This window comes from Ornithodoros turicata, chromosome 9 (assembly GCF_037126465.1).
Source record: "Ornithodoros turicata isolate Travis chromosome 9, ASM3712646v1, whole genome shotgun sequence".
In the NCBI taxonomy this organism is placed as follows: domain Eukaryota; kingdom Metazoa; phylum Arthropoda; class Arachnida; order Ixodida; family Argasidae; genus Ornithodoros; species Ornithodoros turicata.
This window is the reverse complement of record NC_088209.1, coordinates 17,251,428-17,273,398: the sequence shown is the minus strand read 5'-3', so window position 1 is coordinate 17,273,398 and position 21,971 is coordinate 17,251,428. Positions and strand designations below refer to the sequence as shown.

Genomic DNA, 21,971 nt, shown 5'->3' with positions numbered 1-21,971 from the left:
ATGTATTGCCATTTGGTTCCACTGTGTGACACAGAATTAATGTCATTCGCTGGGAATGACATTCAGTCTGCCGTGTGGCAGGGGTATTAGCATCCTCCTAGCTCATGAAATCTTTGACACAACGAACATATGGAGGCCACCTACACGTAGTAAGCTGCGAACAGTGTCTTGTGCTGTTTCGCCTCGAGCTGAAGAACTGCTGTCAGCAGCCGAATCAGCAGTGTTCTGAGATGCCTGCAACCATCAACGTAGTTCCAGTTAAGTTACACGAAAACTTGCTCCACAAATGCCCTGAACATACTGTGGCAGCACCAGCCGAAGGAGGCAGAGTGGAAGACAGTCCTTGAGGCCTGGCAGCACCCTGAGAGGACGTAGTGCTGGCCTCTTGTCGAGTAGGAGCCTCCCCGTTGGTCCTGGCTCCCCGGGCCGCCGACTGCCCTGCCTGATACTGCCTCATCTGGTTTCGCAATGCATCCAGAAGGGGGCGTGTGCCACTAGGTCCCGAGCTGGCCACCCACCCGCGATTAGGCTCCCCAGAGGGTGGAGGGGCAGTGCTGCGCTGTCCTGGACATAGAGAACGCGACAAGGAACAAACGTTGCCGGGTGTTGGAAAGGGAAGCACGCGGCTTAATTTGCGGCTTATAATTAGACCCTGAAGTTTTCGGGTTTTATTTTTTTCCAAATTCGGGGGGTAAAATTCAGATCAATCACTTGATGTCAAAAATTTATGCAAATTCGGGCAGAAAACTTACCATCAGACTGAATTTGGGGGTAAATCTGGCTCTGTTGTCGAACAAACATTAGTTGTACAGCCTATCCATAGTATCAGACGTTGAGGTCAACTGTGTATATTGTGAAAAATTAGTATGTCATTGAGGTGCCTAGCTTAGGTGCAGTTTTGCGGGTAGAAATCGGGTTTAACCCTAAACCTGTGAACCTCGATTCGGGGTGCAAATTCAGGGAAAAATCGGGTTTAACCCTAAAACTTCAGGGTCTACTTATAATGTGCATCGCAGATAATGCACACACACCGAAAACTAGATTCTTAGAAATACAAGCAATGTGTATGACACCCGCAAGCTCACTCAGTTTGTGTTTGTGCTCACGGAACAAGGAAGCATAATGTTGATATGAATGATCATCACATGGTAATACTTTGCGATAATACATGGTTTTATGTCGGAGCTATAATCATGAGCAACACCACTGCCACAGGTGCCAACACTTCCATTGCCATAAAATCCTTTCAGTTCACTGCTTCTTTTTGTTACATATTCATGGCCACTAAATTCTGGATGCTAAAGTTCATGGCTTGATTGGTTTGCTTTGTGATGAGAGTAAGATTGCCCTTAACACAATTAATACAAGCAAAATTGCGCATGTTTGTGCTGCAAAGCATATAGTCTGCGGAATCCTAGATGTGAAAATAAAGTTTGCAACTGCAGCATAGTTTTTGAAGTGTTAGTTCTTGATGAAAACCTTCGCGTGCCCTTCATTATAGGTTGACAAACATCACAGGTTCATAATAGGGTTGATTCACAACATGATCCGGCTATCAGCAATGTCCAGTAGGACCCTTGGGGTACTACGAAATAAATACCATTCTTTCGTACATGAAAATGCATGCATTATGTCCTAACAGCTTGGTTCTCAGCAGACTCTTTGGCACTCATACTATAAATGCAATAATGAGCACGATTGCATGTTGAAAATGAAAGTGACTCACCTGGTCCTGTCCCCTGCACTAGAGGCTGTTGAAAGAGAGCTGACATGAGCCCATTTAGAACTTGGTGGAGGTGTTCATCTGGACCCTGTTGTTTATGGGCAACAGTTCATATACACGTACATCTCAATACCACACAATGTACCACAATGCTGTTTTGCCACAATGATCATGCTTTGAATTTCGTTCACATCACACAGGTTTATGATACTACTGCAGCACAAAGCACAATATTTGTTCAATATCACACTTATTTGCTTGCTGAGTGCAGTTTTCTACCAGAAATAGCACAGACTTGCATTATAATATGCAAAATGCACAGCACTGCAGTGTAATGCAGGGCACATTATTTCTCTGGTGGGGGTGGGGCAGGGGGAGCTGTAGTGGGCTGTCCAAACACATCTAACGTTGCACAAAAAAACATGCTTTATCCCTTGCCGATAAATGCGTGCTCTTGTTCACACAGCAGCAGATCTTGTTTGACCTCAAGAGAGAAGTTTCTGATTGCCGCGACAAGAATGATCTTCCACATTGGACGTTTCCTCACACTGTATTGGTTCTGTAGTTCTTTTTAAGTGGCATCAGCACACCAAAAGGAACAGATGTGCTTGCGCTGAAGTTCTATCTTTCACAATAAGAGGCTAATTTGCGAAAATTAACTATTACAACAGTCAGGAGGCTGCTCGTGTAGTTACAAGGTGGCCCACTTCAACTAGAATATGTTAACATTTCATAAAACTCCGTCTGTTGCTAAATATTAATTTAACATTTAGCGCTGTAAAATTTAACAAGCTCAAACATATATTAAATTATAATATTATGATTTATAAAAATATTAAATTTGTTCACTGCTTCACCTGTGCTGCAGTCGTGGTAGATGCACCTGACAGAGTAGCACTCTGTGTTGCTGTCCGTGCCCTAGCTGATGAGCCGCCATTTCTACTGCTGCCCCTGCTTTGCATCCCGAGGGGACCTAGGTTGGCAATTCCCTGCTCCATGTAAGCCCAGTAAGAGTTGCACGGCAGACATGGATCGAAACCCAGTCCTGCCTGGTTTGCCAGTGATCCCAGAGCAGCTGGGAATGCTAGTGTGGAGCCCCTGTTAAAGAAAAACTCGCATAAATATTCTGCGACAGCTCCTCAATTTTTTTCCTGGTTATTACTGCTATTTCTTTTTCATTGTCCTTAATTAATTAATCAGATAAGAATAATTAGCTAACTTTTGAAATACTAGCTAAGTGCAGAGGCAGATTTCTGGCCACAGCAGACGACAGCGACTGCTCCCACGAAAATGTGTAGAATGATGATGATGATAACCAACTTACAGCTTTAGCGAACACATCTCCCATGGGACACACACCGCTTGCACATAAATACTAAATACTAGGGTAAGTACTAATAAGTATGTAAATACTAAGGTACTAAGTAAATACTAATAAATACCAAGGTAAGGTAAGTACAAAATATTATAGCAATTGAGGAGGCAATAAATGGGCCGATGAGCACTGCCACCGCTAGCTTCTAAATTGTAGCGCTGGGAATGGGTGCAAAAGACATGGCCGCTGTAATCTCTTGGGTCGTTGTCAGAAAACCCTGAAGATGACAGTTGTTTTCCAGTGAAAATTTTCGTACCGCAATGGCATGGAGCTTGGTGACGTGCGTGTTCCAGTTGTTCCCGAGGACGTGGTTACTGTTGCAGCTCCAGTAGTAGTACGAACAGATGTTGATGCTGGCTGTGCACCTGGTGGCAAAGGGGGTTGGTGTTTTACATCAACTTTGTGCGAGTGCATACACAGGAAGATTGTTTTGGAAGTGCATATTGTAGCGGTGCTACACGGAACCTATGAGCTTGCATGAAGAGTGACGGTCTATACCGGTGGTTCTCAGCTTACCCTAAAGGTAACTGATTTCGCGTGGAATATATTTTCACATTTTGGGGGCAGGTTTGAGTTGAGAAAAGATTTTCGCGGGAACCTAACTTCATGAAAGACCCATGAAAGACAAGGTTCATGTCCCTTGGTCAGTTCAGAAGTCAACTCCCAGATCATGCTGGAATTACTAATGACTCAGGAACAAGTCATAAATAAAGCAGTGCCATATTTCGTATTGTAATTTCACATTCTCACGTTCTTGCTTCAATCAGCTACGTGGCCCACAATGTTCATATTTAATGACTAAAACCGTAGGCTGCACATCCAACTTGCGAATACTTAAGTTAGCAATTTTTTTTTGTGCATGCGAAGAAAGCAAAAAATGTAGTTCCACATTTAAAAAAAAGACCTTTCAGTACATATATCGTTCAAGGAAACTGGAGACCGCGCCAATGTGGCTTCGAGAAACCTTCTACTACACAATTGTACACAGTGAAAAATGTAAACCGTGAAAAATTCATGCGGGGCAAGAACTGTTCTCCTTCCGAAGTCAAGGCGAACATCCGTGCTGCGACTATATACGAAGCCCATGCATGCTACGTGGTTGATTGAAGATTTCCAGGAATTACTGTGTTTGTGACGCCGCTATTCATTCAGGCTTTGTGCAAGCAGGACGCTGGCTCCAAGAACACAGGACAAAAAAATAAGGAAAACGTGTAACAAAAGGTGTAAAAATAAAGGAATGTATACCCTTAGTACTTTTTGTTGCTTTGTGACAATTTAACTGACAGGGTGTATGTGGTCAGTGCATCAAGGCAGTGGGTCAATCTATCAAAGTGCTATGCCTCTTTGTTTGTGAGTAAAATGTTTCACAATTTTTTAGCGTTCGCGAATATTAAGACATCGCAAATAAAAATTCAAATAGCTCTGCAGCTGCACATATGAGGTCAAAAACAGCACAAGGGAGGGCATAAAACAAAGCAACCTCTACTTCATATCCTGATACGTGTGAATATAATCACGTATACATAGAGCCTCAGGCTTTGGGGAAATATTTTTTCTAAATTCGAGAGTAAAAATTGGGTAAATAAACCTGTGATCTAATTTATGCTAAATTTGGTGAGAAATCTCGCTCAGTTACTCAAACCAACTGTACTGGTTTGGTACAAACGGTGATGTAACTGCATTTACTGCCGAACAAGTTAGTGTGCATACCTACAAACGTCTCATTGAGGACTAACTCAATGGACTAACCTGCCGGTCCCGTAGAGCTAACAGAGGAGTCGTCAGCACTCGATTCCTGAGGAGGTGCATCGCTGATGACACCTGTGGTGATGCTGTCAATGGTGATGGAGCCGGGACCCAGTTCCATGAAAACAACGGGGCTCTGTGCAGTCAACAGTGCTGGTGATGTTCCGTTTGGTCCATTTCCTCGCTGAGACTGGCTCACATTTTCCTGTGCTGAAGCCTGTAACAGGGTTTTTAGGAACCATTTCCATTAGACGCGATAATGCACAGAGCGAAGTAAATATGACGACACTGTGCAGCTCCATAGAATAATTTTTCTTTTGGTTTCTTTTGGTTTTTGAGTTTGGTAATTGATGAGAAACGGTGACACGTTTCAAAAGTCGTCCTTCAATATTTGCGCAAAATGGGCACCATGACCCCCAAAATTTTCTTTCTTTCTCTTTCAGATGTAGAATGGTAACATTATCTAGGACTTAAGCATAACCATAATTTATTGTTGGTATTATTGTAGGTTGGTATCAGTCGAAGCTGTTGTAAGTAACGAAATGATTGTCAATTGCTACAAATATATACCTAAACACATGTATTAGCACTGTCTCATATTTAATTCATTCAGAGTGGCTTGAATGTGTGACCATGCGAGTCACTGAAGAAATCGCTGCCTCACCATTAAATTTTTTTGCCCGTAAGTATTTGACATAGGACTGAAACCACACCTTCGATAAACCTGCACCATGGTTGCTCTGGAACCAGCAGGGTGTGCAATGCTCCACACCAGTGGCGGAATTCGAAATGTTCTGTTTTTCGGTTATGATGTTTCGATTCGCATGTAGTGTGCAGGATTCCGGAACGAATGAAAACCTGAACCGGAATGGAACGAGGTGGCATCAAATCCCTAGGATACCTAGCAGCTGCTACAGCCGTTTGCAAGCAGAATTTAGCCTTGCGTTGTGGCGAGAGGCACTTCAATTCGAAAAACGACGAACCAATAGCAGATGACAATTCTCGCAACCCTAGGGAACTAGCGCCTCCAGTTGCACAAAGCGTCGCGGGAGAGGAGGAGCAGAAAAGGGGCGATGGGGCGCAGAGCAAGTGCCTTGCCAGGCATTACAGAAATGTAGGAGGCATTGGTTGGGGCAGCTTAAGGGCGCACGAAGCAAGTGCACTTCAATAATCAAGGCCGTCAGGTGCGCACCATTGCAGTAGGCATATCGAGGGCGCTACTACAGGTTTTCCCGGCGATTTTAATCCAAGTGCCAGCTAAATTAATCCATGCCCCATAAAATTTGCATGGCACATGGATTAATTTCGATGGCGCTTGGATTAAAATCGGTGGGAAAACAGGCAGATACTAATGAATCCCCATCAATTAGAGGAGCTCCCAAAAATGCTTTTGTCTAGAAACTTTTACTTGTTACTTTGGTTGAATGTGACATTTAAAATATAACTTTCTTTTATAGAGGGTGGGTGCAAATAGTAGCCCCACATTTTTCGCACACCGCGCGTTCCCTGCATATTAGACGACGCGAACTTCGCTCAGTGTATTTCCAATGGGACATGTCAGTGCAGCACAGTTGCATCTCCCTACCGCTGGGGGTGCCACTCACGCAGAAACAAAACGACATCTGGTATGCCTAGCGGTATAGTCTGTGTATAGTCTAGCGGTATAGTCTGTGACCGCAATTATTGACTTCAGCACATGAAAATCGGGATGCACGGAGAGCAACATCTACACGGATAACTTTGTTACGTGAAGTTTGTTTACTACGATTTTTTATTTTATTTTTCACTTCCATCGGATAAATGCGTCATCCCGTGGCACCAGAAGTTCATGCGGTAAGCAGGGAACGCCATGCGTGCATAAATGTGGGGCTACTTTATCTGCACCCACCCAGTGGTAAGGGTACGAAAATGTTCTCTCTCTTTCGTAATATCTCACAGTGCTAGTAGTCATCGACGAAAAAATAACAGTAAAAGAAAACAACTGTGGCTCATCAAAAGTAATGCTCGTAAAAGCAAAATCTAACCTGCGCTGAACCGGGTGCTGCCATGCCCGCTGGAGCAGAGGGAACAGACGACGTTGTGGTTGGTCGTGAGAAAAATACAGACTCTCCGGTCTGTGCTCTCACGGTTTCCACGCTGATCTGGCCCTGCAAGCAAGCAATGCATCCTGCATTCTGAATATCTGCTGCCTATCTTACCTGGGTATGGTTACAGGGGGCATGTGGTTCATACGACAGTAAAGAAGGGCCAAAACCTTATTTTTCGAGAGAGTTTTTATTGCCAACCTTGTTTTTGATTTTTTGTTATCTGGCAAACTGCACAAAGGTGCAGACTTAGCTGTATGAGTGCTGAATTCTCAGTTTGTGTTTTTGAGCAAACCACTCCCCCTCCTAGCACTACCAGTCTCCTCTGGGCCTCTACTTCAGAAATTCCAAAGTTTTTGGTGTTATTATATTTGTGAATAAATCATCTATAGGGAAAAGCTATTTTTGCTGTTGAAAATTTATAGCGCAACTTGTTGCACTCGGGAAGAGGACATAACAGGTCACCAATTTTGAACATTGCCAGATTTTGAGCACCTGCCACTAAAAAATTGTATAAGTAAGAAAAAACAGCTTTCCCCCCTGCACTATCTTACAACTGTGCATGTCCTGATGATTACTCATCTTTAAAACTGAGTAGTGGTGAGACCTGTTTCTCAAATTTCTATATCTTGTAAATTTTTTTCTAATGGCGATATTTCAAATCTCATGCCAGATTTGAGATCAGTACGTCAAAATACATATGGCTGCAAAGTCCCATTAAAATATCTTCCGAAAGTAAAGCTGAAAATTACATTCAAAAAATGAAATTCCTAGCTAACAAAATCCTGATGTCATTGAAACATTTCTGCTGACATTTTTCTTATGTTGCTATTGCCATGTATTTTATTATTGCAGGGAACTACAAGAAATACTGAAGCCCACAAACAAAACTACACACACATGCACTGTGCATCAGCGCTGCATAAGAGTTTTTAATTTTAATACTCGGGGTCAAATGTACGGCTATGTTGTCACTGACTATAGTGTCTTTACTCATTGTAAACAGCGTAAAGCGGGCTTCGCTAACGCTCGAGAGTAATGAGGGGAAGCTGGCTTGCAGAATGGAGCCACACACCAAAAGAACAATGGCAGTAATTCAAAGTGGGCTTCACCTAACTCCTGGATGAAATGAGGCAAAGCCCACATGCAGAATGGTGTTAACAATATTTCGCTTCATTAAAAAAACATTAGAAAATTTCGAATTCTGAAAATAGGTTGTGAACAGCATCCAAATAGTGTCTGATATTTGTTTCATATTCGAAATTTTGAATACTACAAACAACAACTTTATTTTCGGCCTTGGAGAGTGGGGAGTTTCATCGCAACAGGCGATTGCTCTACCCCATTGCTGGGTGGAATGGGGGGGAATAAAATAACGAGCCCCTTGAATACTCGTACAGCTCTGACTATGTGTTTTTGGCTTCCAAATACAATCTTTCCATGCACTTATCCCAAACATTTCAATTTCAATTTATTGATTTACCAATTTACATGGTGGGACAGCAAAGCCAAAAGTTACCGAAGGTAACTTGACAAGGCTCTGCCGCCCAAACGTTGCTCGGATTATTAAATATTAAAAGAAAAAATTTTAACAACCTCTTCCTCTTTTATTGGAGCGGGGTGTTGTTAAACATGGCACTTTATTATACGCACACATAAGCACTGGAAACAAACAAACATGTTACTCACCGACACAGGCAACCCAGCATGAAGCAGACCCCCAGCTCCGGTAGCAACACGTGCACGTAGGGTTGGTGGTTGTGTAGTGTTATTTATGTGAAGGTCACTGACGGAATGATAAGCATGACTGAGACAGTGCATGGCACGGCACAGGTTGTTCCACTGCCCCTGGGTATCCTGCGGGTTAATTTAGAACAGGCGATTGGGGAGGTAAATTTGAAGAATGTAATCTTAGTGTGAAGGTCAACATATGCTCCACAATACAACACTGTCAAGGAATGTGCATGGTTGAACTAAGATATAAGAAATTAAAAGAAAGCCACACAGAAGATAAATATCAAAACTTTGGTACATAAAAACGTGCGAACAGTAGGCTTGAACTCAAGCTCTGTTGATCTATCACAAGTCTATCCACGCGGGTCTACAGGGTCTACACAGTGTAGGTCCGTCCATAGCTTTACGGCTCACACGACGCCACGTGACAGTTCCACTGCCAAATGATCGCCAGACTGTGTTCCTCTACTAAGTTCTTTCCTTCACAGAACTAAGGTAGAACCTGAGTGCAATGCAGAACCTTGCGAACATGAAACCCAGGCGTTAGCACGCTGCATGGCCACTCAGAGTCAGCAATATGTACATAGTACATAAATATACATATTTATGCAGTAAAAGGGACCCACTGAGGCGTTGTGATTTTCACCAGTTGCTTCTCCACCCAGCAGCTGCTGGTACTGTTCCAGGAAAGGTGCAAGACGAGTGTTCAGGCTCTGAATCTCCTCCAAGATGGGCACCAGGGCCGTAACTGGTGTCCTGCAAAGTTGGGGAGTGCGTGTGCAAGTGGTCCAATAAGGTTTTTAAACAGTGAACCGGAGCAACAGGTATGCATCATACAAGGTGCTTCCGCGTAACATTTGTCTAGTTTGCCCGAGCTCTTTGGCTGTGTACACTATGTTTCAGGTGCAGCTGCAGCCCTATATATATAATCCGATACAGACACGCACAACTGATGCAAATAATTATTGGTGGAAGTAAATGCGCCATAGTTGCGTTCAACCTAACGGCATCACATATTCGCATTATTTATATATCGTATTAATGTCATAAATATACGTATATATATAAATGTATATCATATATGTCGAGGAAAATTTTTAAAAATCAAGCAGCCATGAAATTTTACAGAAAAAAACACAGGAAAAACAGGAAAAAAAAAAGATGCAGACACCAGATTTTAGGGAAGTTAGGAATACTGGTTTATGTAATAGGGAGAAATTAGAAGTTAAATGAAAAAAGGTTGACGTTTCCACAGTGGCACTGTCGTCAGGACAAAAGATGCAGAGGGTTTACACGCTGCTTACTTACATTACATTACACATTGACTTTTAATTTCTCCCTATTAAATTAACTAGTATTCCTAACTTCCCTAAAATCTGTTGTCAGTGTCTTTTTCCTTCCATATATATATATATATATACATATAAGGGAAAAGAAAATTAGCAAGAGCTCTTTGGCTGCATGGTGACGTAATTCGCGTGATTCCCTGTGATTCCCGTGATTCGCGCAGTTTGGCGCAGCACTTTTAACACTGGCTTTGTACGGTACGCATCAGGGTGAAAAGTATGGCTCACCCCATGGCATCCCGGCGCCTCCTTCCACTGGCCGAAGTGGTTGATGTGGCATTGGTGGCTGTGTCTGCACTCGAACTGACACCCATGTCAGAGGTGGGAGGCTCGGGCTGCGACCTTTCCCCGGAGGCAGGCTGCTCCTGTTGCCCTGCGCACGAATGCCGTGAAATCCTAAGCCAGCATCTAATTTTGTGCAAGCACGGACAGTGCTCTAACGTGGTTACGTAAATTGGTGAACAGCCTGAACTGTGGGTTTTGCAGTTTCACTGCTACTGAACAACAGAGCTGTGTGTTCACAAGAACAAGTCTACCCGAAAACAAGTTTGTAGTCCCGTTTGCTCACAATTCTACAAGTCCTGCGCTGAAACCAAGAGATGTATATATGTGTACATATGTGTATGTGTGTATATATGTGTGTATGTGGAAAAGCAGATTTTCGGGGAGAAAATACGAAAGAGTGCATCTCGCATCTTAGATTGACAGAGGAGTTGCTGAGCGTCTAATGCTAGAGTTCTCCAGTGCCTGTATTGTTGGCTCAATTGGCACTTTTCCCAAGTTCATTTTCGGGGTTCTTTCAGGTTTTACCATAAGTGAAGATGATGCAAATCGGGGGTAGAAACAGATTTTACTGGGTTTTTTATCCCTAAAGCATGCGGCCCTATGAATACTGCCTTGTGAGTGGATAGACACTTTGTCGCGGAGTTTCTCCAAGCTTTTCCCCCTTCACCATGAGGAGAAAAACTGTCGTAGGGAGTTAACCAAGCATGTTTCTTTCACACTGCGCAACTTTGAGGATTCTAGGTTTGCTAAGCCTAGAATACATACAAAACAGGACGCATGAAACATGTTTACTAATTCTCAATGCAGCCTACCATACACCTGATTTTACGGCTCCTGAATTAAAACCAGGTTTTTAGCCCCTCCCCAAATTTTCAAAAAATATAAATAAAAAAACCCAAAAACACTGCGCCCTTAGTATTGATTGACCTGCACTGGTCCACAGAAGAAACCACGTGAAACCTTGAAATACTGCCCCTGTACGGGCAATACGGGAAAGAGGGAAAATGGGAGGCTGAACAGACAGCTGCCCCGCTCGCATAGCATACTTCACGCGACCGCTACTGAAGAAAAGCTGCTGCTAATGTTGAGCTGTGCCCTTACAATGTCACCGTTGGAATATCACATTCACTGGGAATTCTGGGAAGTGTAAAGCGGCACAGGGGGGAACCAAAACTGCTCGCACGTGGCAGAAAGGACTTAGCTAAACTGATTGCGGAAGCGAATGACTTGGAAAGCTTGCCCGAATACAACTCTTTTTGATAGCGGTGCACGAAACAACATTAGGGGTAGACGGCACAAAGTGTACAGTGTGCAATCTCACAAACATTGTACAAAAATGGTTGCAATGTGTCTAACCGAGTTGTGCTTCGGTTCTAGCCTCCCCGCCGGACACCAAAGGACTTAAAAGAGAACTGGCGGACACCCTCGCTGCAACCACCGCAGCCGCGGCGGCAGCCGCTCTCGCTGCATTGACTATGCTCTCACCTAGGCGTCCTGCTGAAGAAGATGGCCCACTAGCGGTGTTCGCATCCTGGAACCATAAGCAGAGAACGAAATTCGCTCATTTTGTCATCAAGCAGGGGAGTACAAATAAATCACTACTATGGGTAAAAATCGGGTTTCACCCTGAAGAAGCAACCTTTAATTCGGGGCGCAAATTTGGAGAAGCATTGGGTTAAACACTAAAAACTTCGGGCTCCGTGTACACACCAACCACTTGGTAGTGAAATACTAAGTGATAGATTTGAGGCATATTACTAGTCACGAGTATCAGTGCAATCCTGTTAATCCGAATTCGCAGGGCACAGAAGATTTGTTCAAATAATGTGGAGTCGTTCTGAACGAGGGCTTGATGCGCTGGCAGCACACACTAGCTGCAACACTAGCTGACACAAGACAAGTAAGCTGCATTATTCTGCGCGTTTGTACATACCGTTACATTGGTTTGTTCCTTGTTTCTTTCCCTCCGGCACAAGTATCGCATTTATAACTAATGGTCTTATAATGATTACAAGTAAACTTAACACTTAATAAGCAAACATGTTCCTGACATGGCATTCAGTGCGTGGCCGGGCTGATGCACAGTTGTGAGTCAAACGTGCCCGGGCAATCTCGTTCGAATAAACAGTTGCGCAACTTCGTTGATTTGAATTACCGGGCATTTTTCCCCGCTGAAATATAGATGACTTTTATGGACCTGATTGTCATTTCAAGTCATCCATAAGTTCAAATTGACAGATTTGAACATTATTAAACTTTGTTTTGAAGAATGGTGACAACTCTGATGCAGTTTGGTTTACAAACTTTGGTTTACAAAACTTTGTTTACAAACAAAGCAAGCAGACTTTCATGGACCTGATTGTCATTTCAAATTATCCATAAGTTCAAATTAACAGATTTGCACATTATTAAACTTTGTTTCGAAGAGTGGTGACAACTCTTGAGCAGTTTGGTTTACAAACGTGTGCCCTACAGAGGGCGCTGATCCCTTCAGAGGGAGGATCACCCTCATCACATCATCTGCTCCCCTGCCAATCCAAATAGTGCGGTTTGTTTGCAATACAGACCTCCTCCACTTAATGAGTTTTTGAGTCAGTATAATTTGTAATTATGAAGAAAATGAGTTTCCAATTTTCTCGAAAGCAGTACTCGGGAGCCCTTAGCCACTGTACAATGAAGTGACGTGAGCAGGATGCATGGCTGTGGACACTGCTACAGCAAATAATGTCTCGTGCTATCAGAATCAGCGAGTTGGATAGGAACACCATGCTTACCGTAAAGCTTTGTTTCGGAGAGCTTCCATTATGTAGCCAAGGACTATTCCTGCTGCTTTCCAAAATTCAGGAATAGCTCAGAAACAAGCTCAAACATGCCATGCTGGCACAGCTGGCATGTGGCACAGCGTAAAACATATTTCTGACTATATTCTGACTATAAACACATTTCTGACATATTTCTGACGCACGATTGTTGGATCTATGGGCGCGAGCTACGAGTGGAGAAGGATCAATGGCTACCGCCGTCCATCCTTGTATGGTATCATACTGCTAGCAAGAGGCAACACGGTAATGTCCGCTAAAGATTGAGCATCTCTGATACAGTTTTGTATCATCTCGCATAATATCACAACGACTTTGAAATCTTGCAATACTAATGCAATAACGAGCTGGACTTTCTCACAAAATTTCTTGGTCCCTGGGCCACACCCAGCCCACCAAAGCTCTGCCCTCAAAGCTCTCTTCACCTTTCCGGATATCGTAGGACATAGGACTGTATCACACTGTTGCTTCCTTGTGTGTGTGTAAAATGGTATCGCCTATGGATGACAAAGAGGTGCCCATTCTCGGGGTTTCATTTTACTTACGTTGCCAACTGTGGTGGTGATGTCTGAATCTGGAGCCAGAGGCATTTCCACATCTGTATCTGCTTCGCCCTGCTCAGCAGAAGGGCTAGAGTTTTGGCTACGATTCTGCGTACAAATTAAAAAAAAGAATATTTTAGGCTCATGCGTGTGGTCAGAAGCTTCGAACAATTCACTGACAATTACTGTTTTTTTTTTTTTCTTTTTATTCCATGTCAGTGCTGCGAAGCAACTGCAACTACGAACGGTGTACAGACCAGGATGTCTACCAAATTGTAGCTCTCAAATTCTAACTTTTCCAGGTTTTCATTGACTGCATTGAGCGAATTTAATTTCACCTTTTTGTGCTTGCTTCTACGCTTTGATACAGATCGCTCATGAAACAGATCATTTATGGAATGATCGAATAATACACATTGTTCCCGATTTCAAACAAACAGAATATAAACACATGTATCTCCGTACTGTTTAAGTGAGCCACTTTTCTTTTTTTTCCCTGCAGTAGGGAGGCTCGTACTGTGCCCCTTTTATGGACCTTATCTTTTTTCTTTTTCGAAGTCACTAATGCACTAGCAATTCACCGTGTATCGGCAGTCGTGTGCAATTGTCCCTTCCTGATAATTCCCAGAGTTTTCCCGCTTGCATCAAAATTCCCTGGCAATTCCCGGTTTTCCAGGTCGGTACACACCCTGAAGTCGAACTTCATTTACGCATCGTAGCAAAATTTAAGCTACACCATTTGTAACCGTGTGTAGAAAAGGGGCCTGATCTGGCTGTCCATACCATTGACACGCATGCATTTCCCGTTTCTTACGCTCCTGTAGCGAGTCAATAAATTGCAGTATGGTCCTAAATTTTATTTAGCAGGTACATACTGGTATGTAGATGTCATTGCAACAAAAACACTAAAAATGGGATAATTCGACTTATCCCCTTATTGCATACAGAGGTTCAATTATTGCTTTCAACTGAAAATTGACTATTTGTGCTAACCTAACATTGTAAAGGGCTAGGAACATTTTGTGCAGTTGACCTCACCTCCAGTCTAGTGACTAAATTTGAAGCTTTGCGCAGCATAGTCTGCGCTTGGTTGATCCGCTGCTGTACTTCACTTTGCAATGGAACTTGACCCAGGTTGATGTGCACATCGACGGAGGAGCCATCTTCCTGACATTTGGGAGCAAAAAAATAAATCATCATGACAGTGGAAAGGAACTTGTGTCGGTTGCATTAAAAATAATTATGTCCGTAAAACGACACATAATTGTACGAATGTCATCGACGCTTTCATGGTGGCTGGGAGCGCCGCAGCAGCACTTGTGCACAATTTGCAGCAGGTACTAAGCGCAAAATTAGAGGTGTGCGAATATTTGAATATTTGTGCACAATTTGCAGCAGGTACTAAGCGCAAAATTAGAGGTGTGCGAATATTTGAATATTTGTGCACAATTTGCAGCAGGTACTAAGCACAAAATTAGAGGTGTGCGAATACCTGAATATTTGTGCACAATTTGCAGCAGGTGCTAAGCACAAAATTAGAGGTGTGCGAATATTTGAATATTTGCGCACAATTTGCAGCAGGTACTAAGCACAAAATTAGAGGCGTTTTCGAATATTTGAATATTCGAGCAATTTTGGTCGCGACTTGCCCGCTCCTGGGTTGGCGCGACAAAGTTTTGAGGCCCGTGCGCAGATTTCTGCCGTGAAATGAAAGAAGAGCCGAGCACGAACGTAGCGGAAACAATCATGCCATACAACATTGTCGATGATTGCGATTTTACTGCGCACTAATGAATGAGGCTGTTCCAAACTATGCTTTACCGTCCGGAACAATCGGTCTCACACGTGAGAGCAACAGTGAAACCACACGGTCTTTCGCCTACACGACCAATGCGGAAGGCATTGTCAGTGCAAGGAGAGACCACTTGCCACCTTCATTTTCCTTCTGAGATGTGCTCGTCACTAAAACATCCCACATTCTGAACATATAATCGCCCTTAACTTCCATTCTCTGTCTGCTTCATCAGAATTTGCAATGCCGACATAGGTGTTCACAGTTCATGAAAGATTTTTGAAGTGCAAGTTTTTTTTCTTCTTTAATCGTTTCCAACTTGTCTCTTGAGAACAGCACATTGTTTCATTGTGCTTCATTTCATTTCCATTTAAAATAATTTCATTTCATGTTTCATTGTTTTGCATGTTTCATTTTAAGTTTCAAGTTCAGTGTCATCTCATAGTTTCATTGTAAAAATAATTTTGCTGTACACGTGCATATAAGCATGTATGCCCTATGCTAAGCCAATGCATTAACACTGCTGAAGGCAAGCTGAAACCCATTAAAGAAAAAGCAAACAAACATGCAGTTATTAATTTAATGTATATTCCTTATTAGACACTTTTCTAAGGTTTTGGGGCTTCATCAAAACTTAACACTTTGAAGCATCTTAGAAGCCTTTATTGTATGACGTGATATTCCATTCGATATTCAAAGGACAATTTTAGATTATTCGTATTTGATGCGTATTCGAAAATTTCCATATTTGCACACATCTACACAAAATCTTATTTCGAGGCAGACGGGTTGTTCATGTAAGTCAATTTGTAAGCATATAAATGCAGCGGAATCTTGATGATACAATCACGGATTATACAAATTTTGAGATGATATGAATTTTCTAGAAGTCCCTGCCAGAAGGTCATAAGTGTAACAGGTTACATTTCGGGATAGTACAAACAGTAGTACCCAGTACAATCTCGTTAATTCGGCCCCCGTTAATTCGGAATTTCTGATAATTCGGCTCCTCCAGTTGGTCCCGTCAAAACAACCATGTGTTTCTGTGGCAGGAAACTCTCATTAATTCATAAAAAAATTCAGCGGGCTCCGCATAATTCGGACTTCGGGCCGGACAATCGGCTGTCACAAATGCAAAAAAGAGCGGCACATTAGACTCCCATTGAGATCCCAGCTGGAAAATCGGCTGTCGCAAACGCGAAAATGAGCGGCACGAGCTCCCATCTAGGGAGCGCATCACCCTATCTCCTTCCCTCTCCCTCTCTTATTACACGTGCGCTCCCCTTCCTCGCTCCTCCACGTGGCGTTCGTATATATCCCTGCTTTTGATTGGAACTCCAAAATTTTAAATAAATCAAGTACAGGACGTAGCTGTATGGCTTACCGACGTTCGAGACATCACAGTAGCATTCCTTCCAATTTCTCCCATACCTGAGACCACCTCTTGGACAATTTGCTGTAATAAGTAGTACACGAGATTAGGAGAACCTGTCAAAACAGACAAATTTTGCCAAGCTTTTTCACTGCCGCAGTACAAGTTAAGGTGCAGCAGAACAAGTTACCGTAATTTCACGCGTATTAGCCGCGGCTTATGCGCGGTTTTTTTTTCTCATGGGCGCTGTGCGGCTTATCCACCGGTGCGGCTTATCTGATGACTTTTTTTAAGGTATTTTCCCCATACACTGATTTTACACACACACACAAGGGTCAACAGTGTCTCTGGAATAGCACTGCCCTGCTGATGCACGAACAGTGCCTAACAGGGATGGGTCCACATTCGAGTAGATTGCCCCCATGCACCTTTAACGAAAGTGGTGACAGTGACTCATGCCTTCTGGGAGACCACTGACCCTTCAATGCATGAAAAGCGCCCAACAAGGGCACAATCCGGTCTTGGTAGAACTGTAGAACTGACCTCCTCTGTTGTACACTATGCCGATCCCGGAGTATGGACCACAGGGTTTATGGCATTACTCTATGGTCTCCTTTGTCGCACATAGGAGTTGTCTCGTATTGCCTGCGGCTTATCTGCCGGATAATTTTCAAAACGTTCCTAAAAACGAGCCCTGCGGCTTATCTCCGGTGCGGCTTATACGCGTGAAAATACGGTAAGCTGAAAACGATAGGCCTAGCAGTTAAGTTACTGTTACAGTTACTCTTAAACATTGTGTACAAGGGGACAAGCTGTTCTCGCTGGACACCCTAATTCAAGAAGTGAAGTCTTAGAAAAAAATGCCTTGGGGTGTCAGAACTGCTCTTGAGGTGACAACAGCCATTCCAGGCGAGGAAGAGCATTGAAAAACATCCAGCAAGAAAATGCAGTGAATCATATAAATGTATAGCTGTTATAATGAAAAAAGCATGCAGGATACAGCATGCAGTGATTTCCAGTGTATGATTAAATTTAGACCATGTATAACTAGGGTCCCGTGTTCACAGGGTTTATGATTTTTTTGCTTTTAATGGGGGAGGGGGGAGAATTAAGTTTTATTTCGGGAGCCATAAAACAGGGTAAAATCGGGTGATATCAGATAGAAAAGCAGATTTTCGGACAGAACGTAAAAACGAAGCGCTTCTCGTAAGACTAACACAAGATGCAGGATGGATGTGCTGCATCAATTCATTAGTTTGAGAGTTTTCACATTTTACCTTAAGTGAAGATTATGCAAATTGGAGGGGGGTTACAACGGAATTAACCCTGAAACACGAGGGCCTAAGTACTCCCTGGGGCCCGTTTCGGTCACTGCATGTGATGTGCAGTTTAACCACATAAAAGAAGACGCGCACCTGGACCTGAGCAGGATCTATCATGTCCTGCGGTATCGTGAATGCTCCCAAAAGGAAACTGCTGCCCTCTCGGGGGCTATGCAGTATGCCACCAGTTGGAGCTGCACCACCACCTCCTGCGGGACCCCCTGGTGGTGGGCCAGTCGTACGAGTTGTGGACGTGGATCCCCCTGATCCAGAAGGGCCTCCAGGATGGGGAGGTGGACGCTGCACTAAGTGGATCACCTTCCCATTGACATCTGAAAAAAAAAAAAAAAATCCAGAAATGCTTGAACATTGCTGCAGATAAAAATGCACCACTTGTCACTTGCTCAAGACACGACAGTAAGAGGTGAGTAGAGCTTAAATCGCGTCACTCCGGGCGCAGACTGGCCCAAGCAGCATGTCGGCCGAGAACAAAAAAAAAAAGAGAAAAGGCATGGGGACCTGCCGATGTCACACAAGGATTGTGCCATCTGTCCGCGGCTGCTCTCTCCGACTGTTCTCGTAAATATGATCACGTATAATGCTGCACTCTGAAAATATTTTGCATGGTGATTCCTGAGGGACAGCTTGACTTATGACCCAGGGTTTGGAGCCACGTTATACCTCTGTCAGACTGACAAACGAACGGCCTTTAAGGAAGCGGCATTAAGAAAAGGCCGTAGCTGAAATATGGCCTTAAATCCTGGAAGGCTGCCAGACGGTATCCATGAGGGCGTTTAGCTGGTGATGTCTACACATCTGCGAATGAAATGTTGTTAAATCACATTTGTTCTCACTGTGAGTACTCAGAAAGAACATTTGTTTCGCACTTAGCCAATCTGAAGAACAGCAAACGATAATTGTTTTGAAGCAATTTTGATGTTTTATTGTGCACGCACAGTATTGGATGCAGACGACATGGAGTGCAGTGGTTTGAGGGTATCACTACAAAATGACGAGATATAATGAGAAGCAAAGTGCAAATATTGACAAGAAAAACTCAAGGCATTGAGCACGAAAAAAGTTTGCAGAACCATTACATCTAAAAAAAAACATTTTATTTCGAATTGAAGGAAATCTGCGCCATCTGTTCATGGAGTTTGGTAACGAGACTTCGACAGTTTTGGGAGAACACCGTAAACTGTCTTGAAGGAGCTCCGTTGCCCTTGCATCTCAGTTCTGTCCCAAAGCCCGCATGACTGACTGTCTTGCAACAATTTAATGACCGTGTGCACTTAAGACCGTAACCGTGAAGGCCGTAAGTGCGCCCGTCTGACAGGGGTATTAAATGCAACCTCACTACTCCTTTAAAGCACCAGCTTCATAGGGTGTACTATCGATCATCATCTGCCATGTCGGTTTGTTGTGGGGAGAGAATTACAAGTGCAATTAATAGGTGCAATAGATGGTCAAAGATGCAGCCTATTTTTATACACTCACCATATTCATTGAGCTTCTTGTCATCTTGAAGCACTCGCCCACAAAAGATGAGACGTTGCTTATGGGCAGGAATGTTCTAAATTGAAAGATTGCACAGATCAGTACATCAAACAACGTGTACCGCAGTGTGGTTAGTTTATAATTTTAAAAACTAGTACGGTATCTATTTTACGCCGATACGTTAAGTAGCTACTCCAGCGTCAAAAGAGTCATGTGTTACTCGAGTCAAAATTTTGTCCGCTCCCATTCACTACCATGGAGATGCTCCGTTAATACATCAGTGCAGTGTTCCGTAAGCTTTCGTCCCAAGCTGTAGCTGTGTCACATGCGTGCATATTGGATTGCCACTTACACAACGTACGACCGACACACTGGGCTGTTCGATTCGTTGGGTTTCTGTTCGAACCAAACAGCCAAAAGTTTATCGCCTTATAAACCGAAAAGGTGGAAACCTGGGCTATACTGGTATAGTTCTCAGTTGGCCACCACTGCTTGACACGCGTGGGCCACAGGGTTCTGCAACACTAAATGATGCGCAACACAGCACATCCTTACGATGACTGTTTTGTAAGATTTGTTTGTCCATTTCAGGTCCCACGTGTTGGGTTTACGTCACGCACGGTTCTGACACCTGTGGCTTATTTTCAGAAAAAAGAAAAAAAAAAGGAGTAAAACAGTGGACCTTTTTTCACATACGCGTCGTGTCCTAGCTGCACTCCAGTGAATCACACTCGGAGCACGTCAAAACAAATCCACGAGGGCAGCGCAAAGGATCAAAACCGATCTGGAGTGGGACCAACGAGCTCGGGACGTTCATGCATTCTCCCCATTGGTCCCCGTACAGCGCCATCTAATGAAGACGGACATAAGTCTAATAAATCCGTCTAATGAAGACGGATTGAGGAACTGCGCCTCAGCGGACATTCTCTGAAAATTAGAAACCGAAACTACACTCGACCCTTGTATGCTAAAAAAGCCAATACCGAATCCCGAGGCCAAGACAAGCGAAGCCAGCAGGATCCCAGTCATCCCAGTGACTAGTAGTGACGGTGTTTGTGCAACTGTGCAGCGATACTAGTGACACCCCACGGACGACCCAGCGGATGTGTTATCCTCTTTTTTTTTTTTTTTTTCCAACAATTTGTCTAGATCCTCGCTTGTGGTATCTCCTTTTGGTCAGATACCTGCCCTGTTTTGAAAGGGATTAAGCGAACCTGAACCTATCCCTCTCTGGCACCTCAAGGTCGTGCGCATGCGCATAAGCCGTAGTGAAAAAGGTCCACTGGTCTTGTACATCTTGAGGCACATGTATGTAATGTAACATACCACTGAAGCTGCAATCTTCTCCTTGAAGCTCTTCACGGTTATCTTGTAGAGAGAAAAACAGTCAAGAAATAAATTAAGCTGAAAAATCAATGGCTCAGTAGTTTATGACAGCTACCTCAACTCAGCGAGTAAGATGCTTACAGAAAAAAACAAATTAAGAAATTACGTCTACTCACATCATCGGGCACAGAAAAGTTGCGGTTTTGCGAGTCCAGCGTCTTTACAGTAACTTCCAACATATCTGATGTTGCAGGTTGCTGTTCTCCGTGGTTCTGTCGTTCTGTAACAAGGAGCCCAGTTTTCAGTAGTACTGCTAAGCCCAGTTCACACTATAGTGTTCCAATGCGTGTGTGCGTCTGCGTTGACATTTTTCTTCTTCTTCTACCTTTATTACAGTTATATTGTGACAGGAGTACACAGGAAAAAAGGGTGGGGGGGGGGGGTGAATAAACCACTGCAATAGCGTGAACCGGGCTGCAAGTCCAGTCGTCACAACGGTCAGCTGCAGCTACTACGTTTCGGCCTGGACTTGTTCTCGGAGATAGCCAGCAGGTGGTACCTTGTTCGGTAAACCGTCACCTAGCGCATAATTCAATCCCAATTTAATTTACCACCGTGACGCCCATTTACTGACTAGCAAGCCGAAAGCAAAACGAGACGGGAGCCCGATTTTGAGTCATGAGAACGACGACTGCGTCACGAATGACGAACACAGCATCCGCTTATACAGTAATGTGCAAGGCGTGTAAAGTACTCACAACACACTTTCGATGCTACAGGTTTGTTTCTACGATGCAAAACGCACTTTAAAGACCATGGAACAGCTCAGAAGATACCACAGAAGCACAATAGTGATCAGACTCTAAGCCCTAGCGGTTGCGTAGAGAACTATTTTGTTGTTCACAAATATATTTTGCTTAAATGTAAACTGAAATACGAGAGTATTGTTAAAACTTTGTGCTACACATTTTCTACGTTTCTCATATCTACAGAAAACCCAATTACACC

At 43.5% G+C, this 21,971-nt stretch overlaps 1 protein-coding gene across 2 annotated transcripts in view; it reads right to left on the bottom strand.

Annotated features, from left to right (window-relative positions):
* Window positions 1-21,858, bottom strand: part of LOC135368232 (large proline-rich protein BAG6-like) — a 32,232-nt gene extending 10,374 nt beyond the window's left edge. Inside the window, exons 1-19 of one of the 2 annotated variants that reach the window (XM_064601382.1) lie at window positions 21,722-21,858; window positions 21,140-21,243; window positions 20,964-21,005; window positions 19,638-19,713; window positions 18,234-18,472; window positions 16,831-16,902; window positions 14,693-14,821; window positions 13,658-13,762; window positions 11,650-11,824; window positions 10,237-10,381; window positions 9,289-9,418; window positions 8,618-8,785; window positions 6,869-6,991; window positions 4,848-5,061; window positions 3,355-3,463; window positions 2,581-2,821; window positions 1,727-1,811; window positions 302-564; window positions 145-234 (exon numbers count right to left, since the gene is read on the bottom strand). In XM_064601382.1, coding sequence (XP_064457452.1) covers window positions 145-234; window positions 302-564; window positions 1,727-1,811; window positions 2,581-2,821; window positions 3,355-3,463; window positions 4,848-5,061; window positions 6,869-6,991; window positions 8,618-8,785; window positions 9,289-9,418; window positions 10,237-10,381; window positions 11,650-11,824; window positions 13,658-13,762; window positions 14,693-14,821; window positions 16,831-16,902; window positions 18,234-18,472; window positions 19,638-19,713; window positions 20,964-21,005; window positions 21,140-21,202 — 2,469 coding nt within the window. In that variant the 5' untranslated portion in view covers window positions 21,203-21,243; window positions 21,722-21,858. The remainder of the gene's footprint in view (window positions 1-144; window positions 235-301; window positions 565-1,726; window positions 1,812-2,580; window positions 2,822-3,354; window positions 3,464-4,847; window positions 5,062-6,868; window positions 6,992-8,617; window positions 8,786-9,288; window positions 9,419-10,236; window positions 10,382-11,649; window positions 11,825-13,657; window positions 13,763-14,692; window positions 14,822-16,830; window positions 16,903-18,233; window positions 18,473-19,637; window positions 19,714-20,963; window positions 21,006-21,139; window positions 21,244-21,721) is intronic. The other variant, XM_064601383.1, reaches the window with a different exon arrangement.
* Between the last annotated feature and the right edge of the window lie 113 nt (window positions 21,859-21,971).